General features: G+C 40.9%; 1 protein-coding gene across 1 annotated transcript in view; it reads right to left on the bottom strand.

Annotated features, from left to right (window-relative positions):
• SYTL2 (synaptotagmin like 2) overlaps positions 1-20,392 on the bottom strand; it is a 118,061-nt gene that overhangs the window by 33,809 nt on the left and 63,860 nt on the right. The window contains 5 exon segments of the mRNA XM_045483744.1: positions 2,377-3,180; positions 4,573-4,687; positions 5,607-5,688; positions 16,541-16,673; positions 19,005-19,156. Of these exon segments, the coding sequence (XP_045339700.1) occupies positions 2,377-3,180; positions 4,573-4,687; positions 5,607-5,688; positions 16,541-16,673; positions 19,005-19,156 (1,286 nt within the window).

Below are 20,392 nucleotides of genomic sequence, written 5' to 3'. Positions count from 1 at the left end.
TCTGAGATGTCAGTGCAGAGCCTGACATAGGGCTTAACCCCATGAACTGTGAGATTATGACCTGAGCCGAAGTCATATGCTTAACTGACACAGCCACCCAGGAGCCCCAAAAGTATATTAGTTTTAAAATAAGAACAGTTATTTTAAATATTTGATGCCAGGTAATGTTTAATTTCCTCTGAGGAGTTCTTTTGTATTTTCCAGGTAGTAATGAATGTGATATTGACTGTCCTGAAGCTCAGAGCTAAAGTTAAACCCTTACAATTCACATACTTTGCATTTATCATTTTTGGGGGCCTGTTTTCTTTTTACGCTTTGTTATTTACTTGTATATATATTTTTTGGTAAGCAAGGCATTAATAAGTAAGTAGAACTTTGTATATAAGCTATAAGGCCAGGAGGCCCATCAATCAAAACAGGTGTAACTGATGATGCCTTCCTCCCAAATTTCCTGGTCAGCTGGGATTTAAAAATCAGAAAACACAAATAGTTAATACATAATTGTAGTTTGTGGGAAAGCAGGTGCAGTTTGAAAAACAGGAAAGGTTTACCAATTTTTTTCTGTGGATTATAGTAAATGAAAATATTATTAAAGAATTTTTTCATCTTTTGAATAAATATTTAAGTAAACACCATACAATTATTTGCCAGTGTTTATGAAACTTTAGTAATTTTCTTTAACATGAGGTGTTTTTATTGAAGAATCACCTGCTAATTTTTTTTTTAATTTTTTTTCAACGTTTATTCATTTTTGGGACAGAGAGAGACAGAGCATGAACGGGGGAGGGGCAGAGAGAGAGGGAGACACAGAATCGGAAACAGGCTCCAGGCTCTGAGCCATCAGCCCAGAGCCTGACGCGGGGCTCGAACTCACAGACCGCGAGATCGTGACCTGGCTGAAGTCGGACGCCTAACTGACTGCGCCACCCAGGCGCCCCACCTGCTAATTTTTAATTAAAAAAATATTCCTTTGTGTTCAAATAACTAAAATGTCTGGGGTGCAGGGGGGTGATTGAAAGTGCTCTGCTCTTTAAGAAGAGGATTGATCTGAACAAGTATAAAACTGTAGGGCTGAGCAAAAGTGACTCAGAGTTAACTTAGTACTGACTAATAAGGAAGGAGGAGAGCAAGTGCATCAGACACGTGGCTGCCGCTATTGTAAATTTTCTGGACTACAAAGACATCATCATAGGGCTGGATGAAGAATTACTGAAGATGGGAAAGAGTATACAACATGATTTTCTCCATTGTTCCTGTTTTATAAAACATAAGAATTATGAAGTAATCACATGGGTCTGGGAAAACAGTGTCTCACCTCCTGAGAGGTGTAAGATTTTCAAGAGAGGGCTAGTTATCTAGATAGCAGGAAAAAGCAGTATTCCCTTCACCTCTCTGCTCACAGCAGCTTAAGGAGAAAGTTCCTTCTGCGCTTTTAACATCTAAGAACACATGGCTGGTGGCCCCAGGCAAGCCAAGGTCTGAGGCTTTTCATAGTAAGTACTAGAACTCTAAGTTCCCATCCTTCAGAGCTAACAAAGTGAAGGTTCTTCTGAGGTTAAAAATAAAGTCAGGGGCTCCTGGGTGGTTCAGTCAGTTAAGCGTCTGACTCAGGATTTCAACTCACGTCATGATCCCAGGGTCTTGGCACTGAGCCCCACATCAGGCTCTGCATTGAGTATGGAACCTGGTTAAGATTTTCTCTCTTTCTGCTCCTTCCCTGTTCTCTCTCTTTCAAAAAAAAAATATCAAAGTTTGATTAAATGGTAATTGATAAAATAACTGAATAATATATCCTGAATAATATATATATATTATATATATAATAATATATCCTGTACAAAGCATATATTTAATTCTTACTCTATATACACACCTTGATTTAACTCAAAACATTATAATTTGTTTAGTTAAATTATTGGTAGCTAACAATTTTTAGTGAAAAGCATAATGGGCCAGAAAGTGTGTGTGTGTGTTTTTTTCATGTTTGTTTATTTTTGAGAGAGAGAGAGCAAGCAAGCATGAGGAGAGAGGGGCAGAGACAGAGAGAGACAGAGGATCCGAAGAGGGACCCATGCTGACAGCAGAGAGCACAATGTGGGGCTCGAACTCACCATGAGATCATGACCTGAGCTGAAGTCCAATGCTTAACTGAGTCACCCAGGTGTGCCTGGTTTTAGTTTGAGTTATCCCTTTATTTACTGGTGATTATACTACCTCCAAACCCATTAGAAGGTAGTATAATCATTCCCCAGTGGCACCTGCCTGAATTGTAGCTGAAATGTCTAAGAGGCAAAATGGGGCTTCTACAGGGCTGGGCTTGGTCATTCCAAACCCATTGGGTTGGTTTTTTTATAGCCTGGTAGTAACAACTCTTACCAGCAGGGCTTTTGGACAATTCTGATTTAAGCCTTGACAATTCTGATGGTTTGGCTTTGTGTTCATTGATGGTAGGTGAATTCTCAATGGACTCTGGTCTTGTAGTTAAAACTTGTGAGGGAGAACGGTGCCCATTAATTGGAAAAGAACCAGAAGTCATTGGCTGACATATTTCATTTTTTGATGCACTTGGGCTTGAGGCTGATTGATGTAAAGGCAAAGGCTTTCTGTACTGGGGAGGTTTAGGGTCATTCCAAAACTCATCTACGTCCACTTTATCTTCTTTTCCATTCTTCAATCTGTCAGATTCTAAAACACTAAATTCTCCTATGTCCCGGCCATGGCTTAGCCCAGGGCTCTGTGGGAGTTCATCCTTCACTGCAGAGAATCTCACATGTTTTAATGGCTCCAGGGAGTTTGAAGAGTCGTCATCTTCCAAGGAATGCTCCTTCTCAGAAATTCTCTCATGGATGGTTAGGCCAGGTGACACAATTTTGCTTTTGGGTTCAAAGTTCTGATGAAAACGAACCGTTTCAGAGTCTGTGCTGCTAGAACTGGAGTTGCGCTTCAGGATCCCTCTCGGAGTCCCCCTTGCACCCAGGGAGTCTGTCCTTTGTCTAGGAAAAGGCTGGTTATCATCTTGCTTTAACTCATGTGATTTGTGGAGCATTTTCCTGGCTTTGGGGATTGGAGCTTTGATCTGAGATCCATTCTCAGGGCCTGGAAATGTCTGCTTTGGTTTCTCTAAATTTTGGCTTGAAATATCTGGGATCGACGATTCTTCTTTTGACTCTGACAATTCACCTGAAAATTAAAACATGTTAGGTGATATACCAAATGGAGAATAACCCTAATTTAAAACACCTATCACGAATTTAATGTACATTTAGCAAAGAGTAAAATAAAATATTAAAGATAACAAAGTATTCGTGTAAGTGCAGACCTAATTAGAAAGCATTAAAAAATTCATTCATGAACTTCATTGAACTGTACATTTAAGATTACTGTGATTTACATCCATACTTTGAGGTATTTTTATACTCAGTAAAAAAGTTTTTAGAAAAAATTTTTAAAATTCCTTAAGGAGGCTAAGGAAAAACACAGAAGTCACTTAAAAAATTCACGTATGTTGGGGCGCCTGGGTGGTTCAGTTAGTTGAGTGTCCAACTTCGGCTCAGGTCAGGATCTCGTGCTTTGTGAGTTCAGGCCCCACATTGGGCTCTGTGCTGACAAAGCCTGGAGCCTGCTTCGGATTCTGTGTCTCCCTCTCTGTCTCTACCCATCCCCTGCTCGCGCCCTGTCTCTCACTCTCAAAAATAAATCAACGTTAAAAAAAAATTTTTTTTTAATTCACGTATGGAAACTAGAAAAAGGAACTCAATGTTTTAAAAAGAAAATCTCAATTTTTTAAAAACAGAAAATCTCTAAAACAAAAATTAGTTTTTTCCAAAAAGTTAAAAAAAAAAAAAAATGGGTAGCATGTTCCAGTGCCTTTTTTTCTGTAAAATATTTTACGTAATATAATGTGTATCCAATGGAGGGGGGAAGTACACTAATATTAAAACAGGATAATTGATACTCCAACTCCACTATTTAATGTTAATTTTCTACCCCTTGTCCAATTTTTAATGCCTGAGGGCTCTTCTTATAGTTGCTTTTGAAGAGACTGAATTGTCTAGTATTTCTTCTTAATGGTATGGAAGAACGGTAAAATTCTGTAAAAGGCAGACTTAAATCAATTAAGCCACAAACCTGATCAAATGCCTCCTGAGGGACTAGGCTGATAATTACAGATTAGAGGATCATAACATTGTCAAGTGGCCTTTTTCCCTTAAGGCAAAAACTCTTTTCGTTACACAAAGAATGTCCTCACATGATACACAGCCAATATGTGCTGTTAAATGAATGAATGAATGCCTCTGGTCAAAAAATTCCCCAGTTCACTGAGGGGGAACCTAAGGCCTGGAGGTCAAACAACAAGTGTGAGCTCCAAGACTGGAATGCGTGAACTTCCAGTTTCTAAAATTTCTGCTTCCTTCCCTCAGGCAGGAAACCAATGGGCACAGTAGAATAAGAAAATCATCATGACTTTTCACTTTCTCTTGAAAGTTCTTTTAGTTAAAGGAACTCTGAGAATTTCCCTTGGTCCACAGATAACAAAGATACAAATATCTAGTCCATAAAAATAATATTTACCTTCTTTTGAAGTCTTAAAGAAACCAGCCTTTCCATTTTTTGACGGCTCACTTTTGGTTTGTTGAGATAAGTGATCTTCTGGCAACTTGGAGCTATTAAATGGGTTCTTCCTTTGCTGGGGAAAAATATTGTTTATTAAACTCATTTTAAACGCCATAGCAGCAACTCAGTGTTAACAAATGCTTATTAGTTCCAAAACTTGATAGTTTCATCCAGTAAACTCTGTCTGGCATGTTTGAAAAATTACTGTCCTGGTTAATGTGGCTGACACAGAATTACCAAATATGCCAGACCAGAATTAAACTGTATAAAATATACTCAATCCCAGAGCCCTACAAAGTTAGACCAGAACCAGGCATTCAAATCTAAACCTCACATTTTACAAAGGTGAGAAAACTTGGGCCTAGTCTAGGTTAGGGTAAAGCTGAGACTGATCAGGGCAGATTCCCCCAATGCTCTTTCTACATAAAAGACTCTCACTGTGCTAGATTAAAGCTGAACTAAATACAATTGTAACTGACCTTTCCTATAAACATTTAAAAGACACTTATCAAGGTATTTGGAGTGCTTCATAATCACTATTATGATCATCAATTCCAATGACAGAAAGGGGAACAGTAAATAGAATTTTTTTATTAATATAAGACTGAATATGCTTATTGTCTTGACCTTCATAAATTGGCAATACCCTCCCATAAGCAGAACTCTAACAGAGATTCAGGAAGCCATGAATAGGAACATGGACTGATATGGAACTAACAAGCTACTTTCCGTATGCTTAAAAGCAGCAATCCCCAACAGGGGATTTTTTTTATTCTCTAGGGCAAGAAATCGGGGTCTTCAGCAATGTAGAAACATGGTATTCACCAACTTTTTCACCACAAGAGTGACTTCTTACATAAAATAGTAAAAATTATCTATATTTGGTACAAAAAAGGACTACAAAATCCTCTTTATATCATGGTACTTTGATACAATGAGAAAAATGGCATTCCTGCCAAAAATGAGACTTTTGGAGTCTGAGCTCAATCTACCTTAGCCGGAGACACAGCTGACTTCCTTGTGTTTTCCTGGGACATATCAATCACGGTGGAAGCTGGATTTACCACGCTAGAACTGCAAAAGAAATAATAATTCAGAGAATAAACCCTCACCCTTTGAGGAAGCATAAATCATGCCTCTGAAGCTGAAAGCTATTAAGGCAGGACAGGAGAGGAAGTTTGTAAAACCAAACTGCTGGGAAGGGAGAGAGAGTTGGGGCCTAGAGATCATTAAGCAGCAAAGTGAAGGCGGAGGCAGAGCAGACACGAAAGACAGGCATGACACAAGCAAAACCATCAGAAGCCTTGAGATTTTTATCATGGTACCAGGCACACAGGAGGTTCACAATGTAAATTTGTAGAGATGAACCCTTCTCAAAGTCAGAAGCTAAGGTCAGGTGCAGATGACAGGGAGCAACTTATCTCAAGGCGAGGGGATGTCATTGCTGAAAATAAAGCCCCAAAGAGTTTCAGGGCTTGGTTTCACAGAATGGCAGTGGTCACTCTAACTCAGGCAGGAAATAACTGAAGGAAAAACTCCGGTGAGACCAGTGACTTGACAGCCGATCTAAGAGATGCTGTGCAGGGAGGCCGGTACATTCAGGCAACTTGGTGAGGGCTCTCAACATAACTCTCCTAACTCAGGCTGGGCAGTGAGTTCTTATTCAAATACAAAAGGGGTAAGGGCGAGCACAGCAGCCAAAAGATGGTGGCAGGTAGAAGCCTGGGGCTGGCTCAGAAGAGTGAAGAAGATTCTCTACCCAAGGGACAGGACAGCCCCAGGGTGAGAGCACGGTGAGAGTAAATGGAGAAATGGGAGTTTAGCAGGGTTCCCTCCTGAACAACCACTCCTTTGGCTATTAAGGAAGAAAGGAAAAAGAAAGTCAGAGTGGCCCCGGACAGACGGGAAGAAAACCATCTGTTCAGACTTCCTGCTCCAGTGGCCTTGCCTCAGGCATAAAAGGTGAAGTCACTACTGGCTGAAACCACTGTGCCCAGGTGGACTCCACCTGTCCTCTTAGTGACATCACAGACTCAAGAACTTGGAAAATACCTAGGAAGGCATGGGCTTTTCACCATGTAGCAAAGGAACTGGATGTTGGGGAAAGAGAGCAATTTTCCCCAAAGCCACAGAGCCCTGCCCAAGAATATGGTTACTCAAAACATGGGCTACTTGTTCCCACAGCTTCATTTCCTTTCTTTCCCTCTGCACTTAAATTGTTATTTTTTGCACAGACTTAGTCCCAGGAAAAGGATGAACTTTTGAGGAAGCCATTCTTCCTTTTGTTACTCTCTTCATTGTTCCAGAAAGGAATTGCGGCAGTTGAGGCAGAGGTATATAAAATACATCTTGATTACATGGATGTGACAAAGAGGGGAAAAGGATGGGGAAGGGAAGGGCAAGGAACAAGAATGGGAATTTATAATGGAGCTAGAATTAAGGCTCATAGAAAAACACATTGCAGGAGGCTATTCTTACAACAGTGGGCACAAATTTCAATCAAGGTATCTATCAGCCAATGTGAAAACAAGTACCTGGTCACTGACAGAACTCACGGTGTCCATACAATAAAAATAGCCAATAGCTCAGGACTAGAAAGCACTATCTCTTGACTGTCATTTTAAGAAGCCCATGAATGACACAAGGAACCTTACAGCAGAGGCTAGGCTCAGTTTCTTAGAATGTTTTGTATCATCTCCTTATAAATAAAGCAGTCGTATAATCAGAGGACCTCAACCAAATGCTACTGGCTCCATGGATCACCCATTTTGTCCTGCCATCTTCTTCCCTCCTCTCCCACTCACCAAGACTGAAGGATAAGCAGTCTCAACTCTCTCCCTTCTCTGCTCCCCGGAAACCCAGTTCCTGTGCTTCATAGGCCCCAGTTCCGAGTGCCCATATTTCACATCATAAAACCAGACATGAAACTAGTCTCTCTCTTTCTAAATTCTATCAACCAATGTATGTCAGGTCCGCTATAAAGTACCTCTTTGACCGTCTTTATAAACCTCCTGCAGTGCCTTGTACAGCACCTGATACACAACTTGTGAAAAACTGAAAAATGAAGATCACTGAGCCAGTGCCAGGCAGCAGATAGGTATCCATGATTTTCTTCTTAAAAAACCTATGTTATTTGCCAAACAACAAGGCACATTATTTAAGTTTAAAATAAATGCCTTTGTTTCTATTAGTTCAGAAAACAAAAGAGGAAGAAATTACACATTCAGAGCACATGGTCAGACACTAAAGTACAGAGATACAGTATCACTGGGCCACTGTGTGTGTTGGGAGAGGGAAAATGACAAGGGGGTGGGACACGTGGTTAGGGACTGGGTTAGTCTGCTTAGAAAAAATGAAAACAACAGTCTTGTGCCTCAAAGTCTGTAAAAATACAGCTACTTCTCAGATTAAGCTCTGGCTTTACTTCTCTCAAGGAATACAGCAATGTTTTGCATTCCTGCCTTTTATTTGGCAATCATCTTATCCTCAGCTGATTTTTGCAACAACCCTTTGAGGTATGTATGCTTCTCCTCATTTAACTCATGAGAAAAACTAAGGCTGGGGAGGTTAAATAACCTTGATGTCACAAAATTAATAAATGAAGACCTGGGGATTTGAGCCAGGTGTGTCTGACCCTGACCCAACAGACAATCACACGAATAATGGCGAGGCTACACTGCCTCTGATTTCTCACGTTAATAAAGTGGTGGTTTATAGCAAGAAGACTGAAGTCCAGGTGATCCTTCTTTCCCAGTGACTGTCACATCTGCCACTTCCTTTCTACCTTTACAGTCACATCCTTTATTTCTATCAACTTTATTAGCCTCACATCTGACCTCCTGATTCTAAAGTTCCACGAATCCATTCAGCATTCCGCCACTAAGCTGGGATAATCTCAAATACAATTTTGATCATGTCACTCTTTTGCTCGTTCTCCTTCCCTGACTCCCCAAGGCCTGTTGGAATGAAGTCTGTTTGAACTTGTCAGGAAGGAACTGGAGATGCTCCGCCATGTACCCAATATACTTTCCCACTCTTTCCTTCTATTGCCCCTTCATGCCAAAGAGTTCCATCTACTCATTATCCCCAAAACTCACTTGACTGTTGTCTCCACTTGGTCTATCCCCCCCGCCCTGCCCTCATGTGTTTGCTCCGCTCTCTGCCCAAATCCTTGCTGTCATCTCCAAGCCCAGTCCAAATCTCACCGCCTTGTGATACTGCTCCTGTATCAGCCCAGCTGGAAGTGGGTCTCCTTGTCTCAAATCCTTATATCACATTTCAGTGGTACTTTGGATTCGAAATTTGCTCTCTGCCTGGCACTATTTGTTATCACATGATCAGATATTCACACACACGGATGCATTATTTTTCCTAAGAGAATATAGACTCTTTATAGCCAGATACTGTGTCTTTGTTTCTTGGAATCCCTCCCCAAGGCAGTAGACTGTGTCCTGCATATAAAAGATACTCAATACATTCCACAGGACTAGATTTTTAAACTGTAGCAAGCCAAATTCCACACCCTGTGCTTGTAATTCTTCCCTCAGGCACCCTTCAAAAACTACCTGCAATGCCAGAAGGAACACTTAGACAAAATGTGTTTACTTTGTTAAAAGAATTATTAAAGTATTAGATTATGATATTGACATTAGGGTTAAAAGTATCTGCATTTTAATACAAGTCTTGGAAGACTTAACTACAAAGAATAATAAGGTATCATACTGTTGCAGGGATGCTGGGGAAAGAGGTGCAGCTTTAAATCATACCACGTGGCCAGCTGGACACTCAACCTGTTTCTGTGTCTAGCCATAAAGTGCTCCCAAGCACATAAAGTGACTTTTAAGAGTTTCTGAACCTTAACTGGCCTTTCCCTCTAAAAAAGTTAAAAATAACAGCAGACATCTTACACTAGTTCTTTGCAGCTTAAATATTAACAGTGTCAAATCAGAAGCAAATTCTGCGAGTGATTTTTTTCACATGTTGTTGCTGTTGTTCACCTCTCTCCCCCTTTGGGTGGCAAGTTTCTTGGAAGCTAATGCTGGGTCACATCCCAAGTGCCCAACACTGTGCCAGCACATGTTACACTCAGTGAAGCTCAAACACATGGGTAAACAAATGAAGAAATGGCTCAGGGATAAAGTGAGGGAAGTAAATTAGAAAATATGCTACACCACGCCTTTCAAGTCAGCATTTTTTTTTTTTTAAGTAAAACATTACTTGTCTGATGCCACCATACTTCATGCTACAGAATTCTCTAACATGAATATTCTCAGCCAAGTGTAAGACACTCTGATGTCACAGTGAAACTATTTCTACCACAGGTGATTTGGGCAAATCCAAGATCCTATACGATTAAGAAAGATTGTTTTAAAGTGCTCAGTATAAGTGATTCCGGGGGGCAGGCCTCTAAGAAATGAAATGGTCACATCACTGCATATGCAATATATCCAAGGACAAAAGATCAAATGCATTGTCCTTAGAATGGCATCTCTACCTTGCTTTTGGGAGAAAGCTAGGTGCTTCACATTGAGCTTATTATTGGGGTAGGGGTTGAGGTAAGTGGCTAATTCTTCTGGGAGACTGAAACAGGGAGAGGAAGAGGGAGAAAGAGAGGGAGAGACTAAGAGATTGAGACACAAACAAAAGCCTTCCAGGGAAAAGAACATTAGTAGAAACAATAACATTATTTCAGAATTAAAGACATGGTTTAAATTTCTTGGTCCCCATTCAACAGAGGATAAGACAGAGATCGGTGGCAAAAGTATCACTGAAGCATAGGAAGTGAAGCTTAAAGATTAGCATTTTTGTTCATTATGATGACTCACAAGTAATCAGTGCTTTAACTCTACCAAAACCAAAGTGAGGTGAGGACGTACAGCTTCTCTTGTAAGAAAACTCATTGTTTTCTCACCACTTCCTAGGGAAGTGCAGAAGCCATGGAAAGAAATACCACAGGGAAAGCTTCACCTTGTTCTCCCTGAACTCATTTTGGAGATATTCTCTAGGGATTTTTTTGATTAACAGACATTACAAACCTCTGCAGCAGCCAAGCTCCCTCCTACCTCCATGCCTTCTGGTACTCTACTTTGAATGCCCCCTCTGATAGTTGTCCAAATGTGAGAATACCCTTCACATTCTTGTCCATCTTTTATAATCACCAGAGCTCATGGTGATACTGCTGAGCTGAGAGATTCTCAGTAACACAAAGCAATGAAGTCTGTAGGCTATCGATCATGTTCTTCATTTGTAGCTTAACTTTTCCCTTTCTCCTCTTTTCTACTTTATTCCTGAGTTCCAAACTACTTCATTTAATCATTCATTCAGTCACTCATTTGTTCATTCGTTAACCCCTCATTCACCATTATTCTTTACCTCATAATTCATTACCTATCAACTGTTTTCATTCAAGTGGTCAGTCTCTCACTCTCCATCTATTCTCCATTCATTCATTCCTTCATTCATTCATTCCACAAGACACTCTTTGGGCACTGTTGTATGTGTTAGGAATAGGGCAGTGAACCAAACAAAATATAGCAATAAACCAAAAGGCCTTTTCCTCATGCATTTGGAGGGCGGGGAAGGACAATACATACACACAAAAATAAATATGTAACCCAATGTCAGGCAGTGGTAAGTGTGCAGAAAATAAGAGAAAAGTGCTGGCATTCATACATTCCCCAGATACTTATCACTACATGTTGGGTGCTTGGTACATGGTGGTGAATAATATCCATGTCCTCAACGCTGAGAAAGAAATGCAGTGACGCTCAGCCCTGGGAAAAATCTGGATTTTTAAAAGTTCCTTGGGCAGTTCTGACATACAACTCACAGTTGAGAATATCTCATCAAGTAACCCACGTATCTTTTATAGATTATTAGATATCCCTGTGTCATACAAACACCTGAAATTTCTTCTAATTTCATCTCTAAAACTGTCGTACGTTTCCTCTTTTCTCCACTCCCTTGATTAGATTCTTACCATCTCTCACCTAAACTTCTGTTACAGTGTTCTAATGGAATTGCCTAACCCCATCTTCCACAGTTACCAGAATGATCACTCTAAAAAGCAAACTTGATCAAAATGTCATTTGATGGCTCCTTGTGACTTAAAGGAAAAGTCCAGCCTTTTGGCCAACATGCAAGGCTCTTCACAATCTTGCTCTGGTCTCTTCCTGCAGCATAACTACCCATCACTCACAGAGCACATCTACTAGACCATTTTCAGGTCTCCAACACGCCAGGCCCTCATGTCATTCTCTGTGCCTATATTGTCATTCTCCCCATGTCTACCTAACATAATCCTTCTCATCTTTCAAGAACTGACTTACATATAACTCTCTCTAGAAGTTTCCCTGACAATCCCTTGCATTCACCCTGGACATGGGGCTACTCCTCTGTGCTCCCATAGCTTTTAATTACACTTATCATGTGACATCACAATTTATGGTTATACATGACAGCCCCTTTTGCAAACAATAAGTTCCCTAAGGACAGGGACCATATGTTGTTCATCTCTGAATTCCTAGCTACTATCTTGCATACAATAAATATGGAATAATTACTGACTGACTAAATAAATGACTGAATGAAGAATAAATTAGAAACCCTATAAAATGATTTATTCTACTGGGTGCTAGCAAGACATTGAATCAGTGTTTCCAATCAGCTACATACAGTGATATTTAAACATTTTATTTCTAATAAATATCCTGAAAGTAAACCGAGCCAATATATGGATTAACTGTTCCATCCTAACCATTCATACCCGTTTCTCTTTCCTATTTTTGTACACATTTCACTGTCTTTCTTCTGGCCTTTCTGAACTCTTCTGCCTGTGGTTTAGGCTGGCCCATAGTACCCCCTGCTGATTTTGCTCCAGCAAAAGCAGTAACTGACCTCTGACGGAGGACATCTATTACCAGGGCTTGTTTGTATATAGTCAGAGTATACTACCGCCTCTTTGATATGATGCCAGGGCACTGAGATGCCCACTGCCACTAACACAGCCCTCTCTGCACCTAACACTTTGCTTCCCTTGGTTGAAGGCTCTGATCCCCATCAGTCTGCATTCTGAAGGTAATTCTTTAATCTTTAGAAACCATTAGGAACTGGAAGTCTTCCCAGCAGAAAGTCTATACAGGGTGGGAGACAGACACGTGACAGACCTCTGAATCCTTTCATTGAAATGCCCTCATCTGCACTGCACACCACATGATAAGAGCTACTTGGGCTGTGTGTTGGGATGCCACAAACACGCTCAGGCTCTTATTTCAATAAGGTGACCATCCAGAAAAGGCAAGAAGCTGAAAATTTCCATCCGTGTAGGGTTATTAAAAAGTCAATATTCCTTAGAGTGGAATGCATGCTAGATTCCTTCAAAGGAGAAAGGAGAGGCCATCGGGCAACTGAGGGATGTGGGATGGGGAAGGATGCGAGAAGAGGAACCAGAAGGGGAAAAGAAATGAGAAGCTTGGAATGCACTTGAGAAACTAGCGTTTTCTTTAGTGTATTGGGCTGGTCCTGTGAGAGGCCACAGTGTTAATATAAGCTATCACAGAGACCAGTCTTCAGACAGGCAGTCTTAAAGGAAGAGATTAGAGAGAGAAACTACAAGGCCAGTCCACTTGCAGCCTCCTTCAGACCAAAGCAGCACCAAAATGGGGACATCTAAGACTATCAGTGTTGCCCGGAGCACCCAACCTTGTTTCACAGAACATGTCATCCCAAGTAACAAAGGAAGGTCTTCTCACCCCAAAACAGGTCTACCTCTATAGTCAAGACATGTTATACCTCATTTATGGGCAGGGTCCTGACCCCCATGGGAAGAGCTTCTCACATCTTTATTTGTATACTCCCCACCTTGGTTCAGCCATGTCTTGTGGATTATTTGGGGATAGGGAGGACATGATGTGCTATCAAGGTGTGGTTCATGAACCAGTGCCAATCTGAGAACTGCGTGTCACTGGTTCGCAATGAGGGGAGTACAGAAATTGCGTGTGTACATTTAGACTCATTTATAGCAATTTGCTAAGACATCCCAGAACTGTATCGGAGCTTTATACTTTGTATGACTTTGCTGCTTTCTGTATTTCATTTTTGTTATATTTTTATATAAGATTCCAATCTGTGATGACTAAGAAATACAGATTATTTTTTAAAAAACCAAAACACTGGTCTTTGACCACAGTTTGTGCCAATACTGCACAGTTAAAATTCAGCAACCAGCACTGGAACTGTGAGCATTTGGAGTTTTCCCTTTGCCACTTTAAAGAAAACCTCACTCTCTATTCCTTCATCCATCAAACCTCTCTCTACTTCCTTGTGTGACAGGTGCAAACAAAGATGAGTTCCGGAAGAATGCAGGTACCAGATGGCGCGTGAGTTCATGCCAGGCACCCACAGTGTTTCAACTCTTCCCAGGCAGGACCCCACAGAACTGTGCCCATACAAACAAGGAATCTTGCCACAGAACCTATTAGAAAAACTGCTTCAGAAACTGCAATATCTAGTCACTGTTGCCTCACAACACTCCCGGACACCTGACTCCTGGCTAAGAAAATATTGACAGGTACTGAGTCATGCTATTGAAGTTCAATTCCTCTAAAAGTACAGGCCCCAAAATACACTTAACACACCCAGTTCGCAAAGGTTAAAGTATAGGTGAGAAACACCGCAGGAACCCGATACTGAGTAAAGTACTAGCTTCTGACATGGGAAGGAAGAAGTAAACAACAGCTCCTTCCACAGTTCTGGATGATTACCACCCATGTCACGTCATGAGCAAAGCAGCATACGTTTTTATTCTGACATTTTTATTCTTGCCTTCTGAACCATACCTCATCTATGTTATAATAACATAATTATAAAGCCACTGGAAATTGCCAATTTTCTTTCTTCCTGTGAAATGCTAAGTGGTTCCCACATCTCATTTCATTTAATCTCATAATATCCTGGTGAGGCAGCTCTGCTCTGATTTACAGATGAAACCAGAAAGACTCGTCTGAGGCCACACAAGGAATGCAGAAAATAATGAAGATATGACTTGGGGAAGCTATATTAATAGCCTCAAATTGAGGAACAGGGGAGAAACACCCACCAGCCTGCATGGGGTCATGAAGAAAAGCCAGGTAATGAGGGCAGCGGCGCCTCTGTCCCCCAGGCCCTTTGAGATGAAATGTGTTCTTGGGAGAAGGACAGGAAGTCTGACCCAGATAAAACTGTGCAGTAAGCTAAGTTGGTCTTCTGACACCCCCAAATCTCCTTTCCCCTTCTGTGGTACTTGAACCCTCCTCCCCTAGTTAGTCAGTGTTCTGGTGTCCCCATCACCCATCAGATTGGCTCTTAGGAGCTGCTCTCAGCTCCTTAATGATGATTCTAAATAACTGTGTTCTCACTCCTGGAGTTTCTAATACTTAAGTTCTCATCTTTCCCTATGGAAGGAAATCCTTTATCTCATTAGGGGGTTTGCTGGAAAATGGGAAGTCACCAAGGGGAAGTGGTAGGGGTCGATTCTCACTCAATGTATGTGAGTCCATACTTCCATTCACTAAATGCCCACTATGTGCTATTGACCATTTTTAAGAATTCTACATTTACTAGCTAATTAAATTCTCAGTAATCCTGCTGGAAAATCATTATCATTCCATTTTTATAGTTGAGAAACCAAAGGCCCAAGAAGTTAAGTCACTTCTAACACAAGGTCACAAAATCAATTAGTGACTACTTATTGTTTAACTTCTAGCCAACATGGTTTCTACATACAGAACATTACAAATCATCCCAGAGGGGAAACAGTCCAGCCTACAACCCATGGAAGTGAGTCCTCTCCAACCGGGAGATGGATACTGGGTACCTTAATAGAATCAGTATTCCATTATTCATGTCATGTAACTTTACTCATATTTGGCTCTGAAATGCCTATTGATGCCTACATTATAGACCTTCTCCCTCATGTGTCAACTACATTAGAAATATCCCTGTTCCCTAGGTGCCTCAGACTTGGAAACTGACTCAGTGATTATCCTACCAGCAAATTTGTTGACTTCAGCCCTGTTGTAGACTCTGAATTAAATTGTCTTCACTGAGGAGGTACAGATACAATGCAACTGCCTTCCAACCAAAGGGTAATAACTATACCTCCAAGGGATGAACACCAATGGGAAGATCTTAAATACCTAAAAGCAAATCATCAAAAGGTTTCTGGCAATGTAGCTCCACAGTCAGGTACTTCTTAGGAAGGATGCACAAATGTACATTTTTGACTGGCCAGATGGTAACAGGTATGGAAAACACCAAAAAAAAAAAAAAAATCAAGACTGAAATATTGAGGACAATCTGCATCCTAAAGAGGCATTTACTGAGCACCTCCTATATACCAGGTATTCTACCTACGTTATCACTAATTCTCACTATAGTCTTTCCTGGTATATATATATTATCTTTCCTATCTAGAGTTAAGAAAAGAGACTCAGAGAGGTTAAATGACTTGTCCATCATCAAATGGCTAATAAGTGGCATATTTAGGATTTGAATTCATGTCTGGTTTCCCAGAAACTTGAGCTTCTTCCATTGAACCAGGTTGTACAATTTGATCATAATTCACCTCTTCTCTGAAACGACTATATTTATTTTGAAGTACCTCTTCATTCTACTCTAAAGTGAAATCATTAACACAAATAAAAATCAGCTATTGTTGGTGCTAGAAGAAATCACCCACTTAACATTTTAATTTTATTTAACATTCAGGTTTGTTAGAAATTCTCGAAGTTGGAAGAGTACTGCTAAGGCTTTGTCCACATCAGGGCCCCAAATTCTCTCATACATACTCCCATCACAGTGCCTGTGAGAAGAGTCTGGTGTTTGCACTCATAGCACACCAAGCCATGAATCCCACATCCAGCGGCTCTCCCTGTGAGCTCTACCTTACCTTGGGCTTGCTGGTGCTACATCCTCTGGCTCTTCTAGAGCACCAGTTAGCTCTGGGGGAAGGATAGCATCTTTGTTGACGTTATTCACCCAGCTTTCCTTTGCCTCATTTGCTCTGTCCTTACTCTGCTCAGCTGAAAGAGGAAACAATAAAGACAGGAAGGTTATCCCTCACCTCCATGACCTACAACTCTTATAGTAGCTCTTATCACTGAAGCTCAAACTTGAACCTCAGGCCTTTCCAGAGTGCCAAGGCAATGACTAATGAGTCTGAGTATCCAGGGTCAGAATTACATCTGCAAGTCAAGTCAGTAGATTCTCATATTGTTAGCTTCCCTCAAGCAGAATCTCCTGAGAGCATGATTGTACATTTAAATGTGCAGGTAAATCCAGAGACCACTACAGCAAAATGCTGACCACCTCTAAGTGGATCTGACCTCAACTGGGGACAGGACTAAATATGTATGCCAGGGGAATTCTCTGGTCAGTGAGTCCTCATTGGAACAGAGACACCATCATTACCAAGCATTTACCAAACATCAACAGTGCCTGACTTGAGGTTGGGCTCTGGGACCCAAAGGGAAATAAACACTTATCATCTGGAATGTTCCTCTCCACTGCCTCTTCCTTCCCCCAGTCTCTACACATCCAAATTCTACATATTCCTCAATACCCAGCTCAGATGCCAAGGCCCCCCAAAAAACTCTGCATTCCCTATTCAGGAAATAACTTCTTTTTGCCTCTGAACATCAGATCTCTTCACCAGCACCTCTCATAGCATCAACCAAGTACTAAATGCCAGACACAGTGCTGAGTTTTTTGCATGCATTTCCTTGTGAGGAAGGAGTTTTTTTCCAAGTTCACAGGTTTGGAAATTGAGGATCAAAAAGTTCAGGAGACTTGCCTAAGACCACAGAGCCAATAAATGCCAGGAATGCTTATACATCAACGTTAAGAAGATGAAGCAGGGGCGCCTGGGTGGCTCAGTCGGTTAAGCGTCCGACTTCAGCTCAGGTCACGATCTCGCGGTCCGTGAGTTCGAGCCCCGCGTCGGGCTCTGGGCTGATGGCTCAGAGCCTGGAGCCTGCTTCTGATTCTGTGTCTCCCTCTCTCTCTGCCCCTCCCCCGTTCATGCTCTGTCTCAAAAATAAATAAACGTTAAAAAAAAAAAAAAAAAAAGATGAATCAATATAAGGGCTCCCAATTACCAAATAGTCACATTCCAGGGTGGTATTCCCTACAGAGTCTCTCTACACATAAGTCTAATTTCTTCAATTGCAAAACAGAATCCACAATAGTAACCTGTACCTATCAAGAGTTCTGAAGGCCGGGATGGTTTTGAAAATCAAGAGGGATGCGAGCAACACATGGCATATACTCAACAATAAGCCTTTATTTGCAAGGAGTATGACTCTGAGTCATAAAGAATGAAATCCCAGTGCGCCATTTGCCAATGATACAACCTTGGACAAGTAATTTCACTTCTCTGAACTTTACACGTCCCATATATAGAACAGGGATAATAATACCTACCTTACAGTATTGCTGCTATAGTTACAAATATAGAGAGTAAATGCCTATCATGTATTAAATGATCAAAAGGTGAGAGCTGTTTTCCTTATTGTGTACAGGTTAGATCTACACAGGGGCTATTCTCAGGGGTAAAAGTTTATACTGTCTAGTCTAGAGTGAGAGAGAAGGCACACTATAAATGTTTAATAAACCCAACAGAATTCTAAAGCCCTCAAAATACTGTCTTTACAGTCTCTTAAGTAATACACTTGGTTGATTAAAGAGGTATCAGATGTTAAAGTTGTTGAAAGAGATGCTAGTCTCTTTCTGTCACCCTACTCAAAGAAAAGGTTCTGAATCTTCTGAGTTAAAAGCCAAAAGGAATGCAGGGGTAAATGCCTTATAACCCCAACTGTTGGGGCGCCTGGGTGGCTCAATCAGTTAAGATTCTGACTCTTGATTTCAGCTCAGGTCATGATCTCAAAGTTTGTGAGTTCAAGCCCCATGTGAGGCTCTGTGCTGACAGTGCAGAGCCTGCTTGGGATTCTCTCTCTCTCTCTCTCTCTCTCTCTCTCTCTCTCTCTCTCTCTCCCTCTCCCTCCCTCCCTCCCTCTGCCCCTCCCTTGCATGTGCATACTCTCTCTCTCTCTCAAAATAAATAAAATAAACTTAAAAAAAAATAAACCCCAACTGTCTATACTACTACAACTCAATACAGTCTCTAAAGGACTCCCCATGTTTTTCTACATTAGCCTGGGTCACTTAGCCCTGCCTTCATCCATCTGAATTCAGGGCAAGAGGATTTTGAGCTGGGGGACTACACATTATGCAAAGCACACCTCTAAATGACATCCCTCAGCAGCTTCCAGTAAAGATTCTAACACCCTTCCCTTCTCTTGACAATGCCTTCCCCACAAATGCTGGCTCAAAATGTACTACCCAAATCAACTCACCTGCTACCTGGAGCTTCTTCTTTCTCATGGATGCTCTGATGATATCTGCACCATGAATTCTGTCTCTGTGCCTTTTTGCCTTGGCTTCATAAAACCACTGGCCACTCATATTCTTCAACTGTTGGTCATCCTTAATTTTTTCAGGCAAACGTCTACAAAAGGAAAAGAGCTTTACTTTGCTGAGAGCCCATGGTAAATAAATGAGTTTACTGTGACAGTGCATAAAGAAATTTGTAAACAGAAACACAAATAAAGCTCTCAATAATTTAGAAGACCCCACAAACCTCTTAGATGACTAAGAAATATATATTCCTCTTTGAATGAAAAGTCAAGACAGACAAGGCTTACACTTTTTAAAAATCAAAGACTTTATCCCTGACCTCCACATGATGTCTGGAATTTCTCAAGAACAGATTCACTTTTGGGCTGTGGTCTTCTGTGTCTACTGTTCAAATGCAAACACCCCAGGGAAAGATGATATATTAAGCATCTCTAAGCTTTGGTCCCTTTAGCTGTAAAAAGAGGTTAATCATACTAATCTACTTCATGGGATTGCTTTGAGGATTAAATTAGCTAATGCATATAAACTGCCCTTTGCAAATGCCTGGCACTTAATACCCAATGAATAAGTGGTGGTGTAGTTATCAGCTCATCAATCCTTTCCATTTCAGTGAAATGAGTTTTATCAGAGACTTTCTGTGGGGGAAGTGCATGATGTCTCTGGGTCTTAATGCTAGGGAAATGAATGCTGAAAAAGCAGGCAGGAGGCAGGCAAGATCAAATTTATGGTAGGAGGGGGACAGGGAGTAGAGGCAGAGGCACAGCCAATTGTGCAGCTACTGCTTTCAAGGGTTCCATGATCACTCATGCTCACTGAAAAGCTAAAGCCTATAGAACAAAACAAATGCAACCCTAAAATCTTCCTAATTTACTCACTTAAAAAAACACTGTTCTACTTAACAAGTCTTTTTTTGTTCATCGTGATAAGTGTATTCTTTAATTCTCATCCCCTATTTCTCCCACCACCACCCCCCCACATCCCCTCTGGTGACCATCAGTTTGTTCTCTATAGTTAAGCATCTATTTCTAGGTCTCTTTTTTCTTTGCTCATTTGTTTGTAAATTCCACACGAGTGAGATCACATGGTAGTTGTCTTCCCATGACTGACTTATTTCCTTTAGTATTACACTCTCTTGCTCTATCCCTGTTGTTGCAAACAAGATTTCTTTCTTTTTTTAGTGGCTGAATATATTCCATTGTAATACACACCACTTCTTCTTTATCCTTTGCCTATCAGTGGACACCTGGGTTGCTTCATAGTTTGGCTGTTGTAAATAGGTTGTAATAAACATAGGGGTGCATATATCCCTTTGATTCAGTGTTTTTGT

Source organism: Leopardus geoffroyi, chromosome D1, assembly GCF_018350155.1.
Source record: "Leopardus geoffroyi isolate Oge1 chromosome D1, O.geoffroyi_Oge1_pat1.0, whole genome shotgun sequence".
Taxonomy (NCBI): Eukaryota; Metazoa; Chordata; class Mammalia; order Carnivora; family Felidae; genus Leopardus; species Leopardus geoffroyi.
The sequence above is the reverse complement of the archived record's forward strand: the minus strand, read 5'-3'. Positions and strand labels throughout refer to the sequence as shown.